We start from the raw sequence: 8739 nt of genomic DNA, 5'->3' as shown, positions 1-8739 counted from the left end.
AGACGTAAGAAGATGCTGGATAACCTTGGGGACAGAAGAGGATACTGTCATTTGAAGGAGAAAGCTCTAGATCGCATTAAATGGAGGAACTGTTTTGGAAGAGACTGTGGACCTGTCGTCTTGACAGATTACTGATGATGATGATGATGACCATGATACATGCTTGTCATACTTGGACAAGAACATTTATGTGTATCATCTTAGGTGACTTTTCTTCCTACATACCATTAAACATAACGATTGAGTGGTTAGTGCTCCTATGTTTTATTAGTGAGTCTGTAGTGCAGTTCTTGAAATTATCACTGTTTCTTTCATCATCTCCCTCTTAGAATTCCAAAGGAACAGTGTTCCTCCTTTTTAACTCCTCATATTCAGACTGTTATTATAGACACTAATTAACAAATCTTTCTGAAACTCGGTGCGAGCAGCATGCTGTTTGAATCCAATTTTACTCCCTGTGATCAGGCTATATGAACTTGAGAAGTAAAACAACACTAACCCCATTCAGGATAGTGTTTCAAAGTTCTGTACTCTTATACAGATATTACAAAAAGATATGCACCTCTTATTGAATAAGTTAAAAAAATAACATAGTCACGTGATTTTTTTTTATTTCTTTCATTCTGGTCCATCACACAAATATTATGAAAAAGTTAAATAGTTCTGTCCAGTGTGACTGGTTAAGATTTTCTTGTTTCAATTATTCATGCCCTTACATGTTTCGGTCTTCAGAGACCATCTTCAGGGGGGGCACCTTTACATCAATACAGTTAGAAGCCACTATTACAATATGTTCTAAAAGTTAAAATATATACATACAATATAAATAATATACAATTGGCTGTAAAATCTAAAGTCTTTACAACTACAGCGGCTGTTTCAATACATTAAAATATTTATAGTTTGTTATGATTCTATTGGAATTCGTAAACCAAGCTGGTTCGTGTCGTCCCTCTTATTATTTCTTTTGACGGGGGCCAAATGTGTGCCACCTTGTCATTCTTGAGAAGAGGGTTCTTTAATGTTGTCCTGTGTGTGTTTGTGGCCCACTGTATTGTTTTTAATGTATTGGAACAGCCGCTGTAGTTGTAATGACTTCAGATTTTACAGCCAATTGTATATTATTTATATTGTATGTATATATTTTAACTTTTAAACATATACTATAATAGTGGCTTCTAACTGTATTGATGTAAAGGTGTCCCCCTGAAGATGGTCTCTGAAGACCGAACATATAAGGGCATGAATAACTCAAATAAAAAAATCTTAACCAGTCACACTGGACAGAACTATTTAACTTTTTTTTTACATAATATATTCAGTTTGGTTAATAATTATAACTTTCCATGTGAAATTTATGACATACGAATGTCCTATAAAATGTTTTGATTTATTACACTGACTTTAAACTGGGGAAATCTGGCAGAAGTTATGGGTTCAAGTTAATTCTTACCCTACCACCTTTCGTCTCCTGAATGGTTCATTGTGAAAAAGAAATTTCTGCTAAAATATTTAATTTAGGAAGTGACTTATATTGATGTCTTTTTAGTATAATTTCCTTATTTTGAAAAAAAATGAAAGGCTTATAAGATGTCCTTGCTGTCTGGTCTGGTAAATTGCTGCTGGCCCTAGCCAGTAGTCATTCTTGGTTACGAGTTCTGCAGGACTTATGACTGTTTTACTGTCTCACGTCTGGTAGTCATGCAAACTCACACCTTGTCTTGCTGTTTATGGTTTTTCCTGTTTATATAACTTCAGGGTGGATCGCCGAGAAAACACCACCTCCAACGGTTATGTGTCATTTTCAGTGTGGTCTATGGTGTATGAAAAGAAAAGTGATAGTTCTCCCGTGGGCTTTTTGTTTCACTATGTAATACTGGTCCTTAAATTGCACCATACCAATGGCATATACTTTTGATAAACTATGGTGAACATCCACCTGTCCCAGACAAGGTTCCGCATAATCCAACAACTCTTGGAGTTCCATTCAGTATGTTACATTCCTGTAACATTCCTGTAATGATTAAAGTTCCTGGAGTCTTGCACTCAGTATGCTAAGCCAGCTAATGCTGTCATACATGCCTACATACAACACAACCACATGTCACACCCCCCTGACCAATTTTATTTTAACGATAAATGTTAACTGATGAGGATTATCTGTACAGCAGTCATAGTTTTATTTGTAGGAATTAGTGTCCGGCACCTTATCATTAATTGCAGTGAGAGGAGTATGTTCCCATGGTAAGTGCTCTGTTATTGCTTTGCTTGTGTGTACATGTACAGCATAAAAAGTAAAGCTATCCCTGTAACAGGCCATGGAGGCCCATAGGGTTGTGAGATCTTGAGGTTCCCACAATTTTTAGACAATCGGCCACCCTTTACCCCCAAGAATATTCCTATTACTCATTTCTGTTAAGAGGCTGAGTCGACCCCAGGGCCATAGTGCAGCTGAAGTATCCATTATAAATGTTGTGCAAATATTTGTGTTAGTGTCTTCAAATTCAGAAAATGAAACTGTAGCTACTCTTCACGGTTAAGGCTGATAAAAAAGTCTAATGGGTGCTGGCAGGGAAGGGCAAGTTAGGCATCTACCCCTCTCCCCAGATTTCAAAAACAGAAAACCAAAGTTGAAAACAGGATATACACCAAATTTTGATACTAAATTTTTCTTAATTATTCTATCCTGGATAATCTAGGACATTAAGTAAAAACAGCCTTAAGTGGCTGTGTATATCTTTTAAATTTACACATAAATCATACAGTCGCTCAATAAAAATATAGTAACAGGAAGGATTATGGATGGATTCAGTGATACATTATGTACCACAGTAAAAAGTATTTTAATTTTATATCTGATATATTTTACCATCATACAACTGTTCTCACTTCCAAACAAGATTTTAGTGTTTATGCAGGTATTTAAATGGAAATATAAATGTAGTATCCACTGAGATCGCAGGCATTTGTTATTTCTTTAAGCTTGCTATAATTATCTGTCTTCCAGCTGCTTGTCCCTTGCAATCACAGAATCTTCAAATTTAACCATGTATGTGGTTCCTTTATGCCAATGGGCAGTTACCTTAGCAGGCTGTAAATAAGAATCAGTTCCATGCATATAATATTAATCAAAATATAAGTATATGAAAAAGCACACTATTCAGACAACTTTCCTACCATAGCACACAGCATTACTAAATCTGGCCATGTGTTTAAACTTCACTTTTTACTAATTTTATTACATCCAACAGCAGAAACCTCATAGGGTTTTCAAAGATCCAGCATATTTGTGTGTCTTATCTTCACATACTTGGACAAAGTTGAATTTTATGTAAAGTTACTTACAAATCCACATCCATTAAGAACAGCTTCAATTATACCAGCTGTGAATACAGAACAATTCAGACTTCCTTTATCTTTGGGTACAGAAATAAATTTATTCACCAAAGGCTCTTTTTCAATAATATAATACGTTCTTTCGTCATCATTGGCATGTTCCAGCTTGTCAGCTTCCCTTCCAAACAGTGACTGAAAAGTGAAAAATTCACACACATAACTAATTGTTAGGGTAGTCAGCTCAAGCATATAATGGATTCGATATCTAACTCTGATGGGTGAAAGAATACACACAGGATTTTGATGATAGGAAGCTAATATTAAAATAAATCAGAAATGTGTCCAATTTCAAGCTTTTGTATGTTGAACTTCCATGTCCTGTTACCCGAGTCTTGTGAGCTGGGCTAGCACAGTCAGTATAGTGATTGTGTATGGGCTGGACGACCAAGAGGTCAGAGTTTGACCCCCTGTAGGGGCAAGAATTTTTCTCTTCTCCATGTCGTCCAGACCAACTCTGGGGACCACCCAGCCTCCTATCTGGTGGGTACTGGGGGCTCTTTCCCCGGGAGTAAAGTGGCAGGGGCGTGAAGCTGACCACTCACCTCCAGCTAGTGCCAAGGTCGAGAAAATGTGGATCTATACATCCACTCCCCCATATGCCTTCATGGCATGGTGCTGAATTAGTTAATGTATAATCATAATAGGAATACAGACAACAATATGTAAGGAGTATCTCGAAAATCTGGAGAATCATGAACCTTTGATTATATGATCAGTAGCTAATCTAGTGTCAACTGAACCTTTGGCTTCATCTAGGATGGAAAACACAGCCAATGTTTGTATTTACCAACTGATGAATCATATACTACAGTATACGTGTATTTACGAGGACATACCATCTGTTGCAGACACCAACCACAGCTTACCTTCCAGAGTGTAGATTTAATGAATAGAAGCATATTTAACAACTTTATCTCACGTTTACAGTTCCTCTCTCGAACAAAGAGAAGATCAATCACCTTTACACCCACTTCCTGCCCCATGTCAGCAAGCCTGGAATAATGTCAAGTGTGGTTATAGTGACAATGGAAACACAAATGCAGTGTAATTATCACCAGCTAATGTGTTTCAAACACGAGTAGAATTTAGGCATGCTAAGTGTATTGTTCGCTGGTCACGGTCTAAGGCGTGTACTGTCTTCGCTCACTTGGAAACCGGGATCGTGGGTTCGAATCCCACTCAGGGCATGGATGTTTAGTTTGTGTGTATGCGTTTTTCTGTGTTTGTGTACAGGTAGGGGCCTTGTGACGAGCTGATCACCCACCCAAGGAGTCCTAGCGAATGTGTAAGATCTAGAAAAAACAAAGTGAACAGAGAAGTTCATGGAAGTAGGCCTAGGCCCACTGGGGCTGTAGTGCCAAGGGGACAAAAAAAAAGTGTATTGTTTGTCATCAAAGCATAGCATGTCCTCTGTGGGAGATGATCCCTTACATAAGGGATAAGTAGTCACTGCTGGCCAGCAATTTGTGATCCTCTAGCTTTGGAGTCAAGTGGAAGGTTAAGCCTTCTATCTTTAAGAAACTGCATGTTATGAAATGTCACAAAAGGCCTCAGGCTTGGACAAATTATTTGGTATGCCTTAAGCATACATTCTAAGTGCTGATGTTCTAAATATGATTTCCCCAACTGAATGTAAAGATTAATTTTTAATAACGAACAAGAGTATGTATCTAATCCTCTACAACCTTGTAGACTTCCAGTGAGTTGTAAATAGGTGTAAGATAAATTGGGTATTAAATGTACGTGGAAATTGAAATGCATGTGCCTGTACCATTAGTGTCAAATCATATTTTTATTGAGGATGAATTTGCTACAGTTTACTGCTTGGTATTGATCAATTTCTGGCAGCTACATACACAAATTCATTCCATTTTGAAGACAGCACAGCACTCGATGTATACACCACTTAGTCCATGTTTTGGCAACATGGGACCATCATCAGGTAGGTGTGTGTATGTGTATATATATATATATAAATTGCTTTTCTGTATTTAATTTTTCATGGGCACACAAGATATGAAAATCTAAAAGTTTGTTGGATTTATTGTCAAAATAATTTAAAAATTATATGTTGTATGTTCTTTATTCTTATTTTTATTATTTTAAAAAAGGAATCAAATGTATTTTCTAAAAAAAACAAGCTTTTAAACCTACACATCCTCCATGTCCATGAAACATTGAATACAGTGTAGCAATTTATATGAATCAGCATATGTACCTGATGATGGCCGCATGTGGCCAACATGTTGTAAATATACATGGAAACATGGGCTATGTGATGTTCTAGCCAAGAAGCTACAAAACTTGCACTGACAAGAGTGTGTAATGCATATATATTTAGTGTTCAACTAATGAAACAGGATGCTCAAATACAGTGATAGGAGGAATTGCAACAATTGGAGAAATCTGTTATTGTACTTAATAAAAGTTTGATACAATGGAGTAGTTACGATCTAGGAATAGTCTTGACCAACTTCATATGAATGTTACCAGCATTATTTCTCTCAAGGTTAACTCTGTGTATAGACAAATCTTCCTAGGGGTAAAGGGCAGTCAGCACTTAAGGCTGACTGTCTAGAAAATGTGGGAGCCTCACCATCTCACAACCCTATATGCCACCCACAGCCAGGGATAGCTTTACCTTTTTTTTTTACAGGCAATTATTTGGGATATCGGTGTGGATTTTGAAGTAAAAACTACTGATCAGATATTGTACATTCATCAGTTACTGGAGAGAAATGGGAATACAATGGGACAATGTAGTGACTATTTATTTGCTTCAGGAAAGCATGTGCATCCACAACACCATGAATCCAAGAAATGAATGTTCAGAAGTGACTACATAATGCCAAATAAAGACCTCACGAAACCAATAATGGATGACTGATAACATTAAATTATGTTACTTTGAAATACTAAGAAAGTGTATGTTGAAATGTACAGTGGTCATAAAATATTTTAAAACTGCATACATAATGATTAAACGTTTCAACTAAAAATTCTAAAGGCACACATGCAATTTTTATCATTTTTATAGTGCTAGTGTAGTGGTTAAGGCACTATGCTAGAAGTCAGAAGGTTGTGGGTTCAAATACCGATGAGGTCATTGGATTTTTTTCAATTGACCTATTCCTTCTGGCCACACTATGGCCCTGGGATTCACTCAGAAATGAGTACCAGGAATTAAATAATTTTCCTGGGGAGTACAGCATAGCCAGCGCGTAAGGCTGACAACCTTACCGCCATCTTTGAGCCAATTGTCTAGATGATGTGGGACCCTCGTCTCACAACCCTATGGGCCTTCATGTCCTGTTACAGGGATAGCTTTACTTTACTATGGTGCTGCTGATGAATGGTCTTATAACAACTATTTTTCTTTTGAAAAAAGATCATGAAACATATACTTATTTGATACACACTCCGTCCCAAGTGCAAACAATATATATTATATGTCTTTGATCTTGTTCTTTTCTACACTACATGTTTCGGCCTCTATCGGCCATCATCAGGTGTATACGTTGCTGCCACACTGAAACCCAGTCTAAAATTTAATATTTAAAAAACACATTGTTATTTTTGTCGTATCGTTGATATGTGTCTGGTATGTAGATTATATTGCACACGTCAAATTTTCCTGTAGTAGCACTATAAAATCTTTAGTTATGATTTTAAAATCCTTTAAAATTTTCTCTAAATTTTAAATTTAGAATTTAAAATTGTTAGGGTTACTCACCCTATGTCTAAAGTGCTGGAGCAGCTAGTTCTTGTTCCACACTGTACAGGTGTTATTCCGTGTGGTCTTCCTGTGTGCGTGCCGCTGCTTGTCTCTACTACGTGTTATAAAGATTTTATAGTGCTACTACAGGAAAATTTGATGTGTGCAATATAATCTACATACCAGACACATATCAACGAGGTAGATGTTGATAATACGACAAAAATAACAATGTGTTTTTAAATGTTAAATTTTAGACTGGGTTTCAGTGTGGCAGCAACGTTAAAAGAGTATACACCTGATGATGGCCGATAGAGGCCGAAACATGTAGTGTAGAAAAGAACAAGATCAAAGACATATAATATATATTGTTTGCACTTGGGACGGAGTGTGTATCATTTATCGTATAGAGTGCAACAGGATGCTGAGATATAATATTATATACTTATTTATTTATACCTATTATGCACCAGTCTTTTAAAGTACTGTTTTATTTTTGTACTTGAATATAATCAACAAAATGAATTCATACATGTATACATACTTAAAAAAACTCCTTATCCTACTGATGCCTTTGGGAAGGGATTTGTGAAGTGTCAATCTCATGATTAGAAATTCTTCCAGATGTTTTGCAGGGCTGTCTGCACATTATATAGAATATAATTTACCCAGCATAAACTAGCCTGTCTGCAACGTAAATCCTAAATACACATGTACGATTTCGTACACCTTGCCAAGACTAACCTGAACTAACAAAACAGTCGCCTCCAGGATCACAATTAGGGTGGCTTTAAACCGTGTTCTTCACATACGACATAACCTATAAAGAACTACCTTCAGAACTTACTTGTTTTGCAGTTCTGGAACTGTATATACACGATTCTGACAATACTGCACTAGTTCTGAAAACAACAATGCGAAGCAACTCAAGCTAACCTCACCCCTGCCTCGGCTTAAAGATTTGTCTAATATACTCGTCCTAGGACGAACTGATGATATCGTTATGCTCATTATATTGAACTTAACACATGTGTGTAATTATAAATAGATATATGTGTGTGTGTGTATACACCAAATGTGACATTAACAAAATATTCCGTTCGCTTTTATGGCAGCTGATTGACATACACGACATCAAGGGCAGCCATCCGTTCGACTCCACATTGTTTTGATTCCTGCAGGGAGCCATATTTAATTTCCCTGTTCGATAGAAATATTCCCTTCACGACTAAAGACTTCGTCCTTTGTGATGTACTATACTAACGAGAAAACATTGAGCAGCTAATTTTGCCTTAATTGGTTGAATAACTATATGCGGTTGTTAATAGTATGATTGCGTATGAGATTTTATCTGCTGTAATTACTGCAGGAGGAATGCCTGCAACTGTCATGTTATTCGGAATCCCTCTACTCGTCGGTTTCACTCCTTCCACGTACAATTTTACATATGCATATTGAACTACTAAACTATACAAACGCAGAATACCCACGAGTTCATAATTCATTTCGCACACACACACACACACACACACACACACACACACATATATGAAAGACATATTCCAATTAAGCACATCTGCTAGTAATTTACAAATGTAAAACAAAAGTAAAAATTCTGCACGTGTTAC

General features: G+C 36.7%; 1 protein-coding gene across 1 annotated transcript; it reads right to left on the bottom strand.

The window, feature by feature from the left end:
• Nucleotides 1-2446: 2446 nt before the first annotated feature.
• On the bottom strand, nucleotides 2447-8139 carry LOC111871624 (trafficking protein particle complex subunit 5; the record flags this gene model as incomplete). Its single annotated transcript, XM_023864852.2, is given in 4 exon segments — nucleotides 2447-3091; nucleotides 3346-3528; nucleotides 4263-4389; nucleotides 7959-8139. Coding segments are annotated over 4 exon segments (573 nt in total). The 3' UTR covers nucleotides 2447-2992.
• Between the last annotated feature and the right edge of the window lie 600 nt (nucleotides 8140-8739).

Source organism: Cryptotermes secundus, unplaced genomic scaffold (assembly GCF_002891405.2).
Source record: "Cryptotermes secundus unplaced genomic scaffold, Csec_1.0 scaffold1968, whole genome shotgun sequence".
Taxonomy (NCBI): domain Eukaryota; kingdom Metazoa; phylum Arthropoda; class Insecta; order Blattodea; family Kalotermitidae; genus Cryptotermes; species Cryptotermes secundus.
The sequence above is the reverse complement of the archived record's forward strand: the minus strand, read 5'-3'. Positions and strand labels throughout refer to the sequence as shown.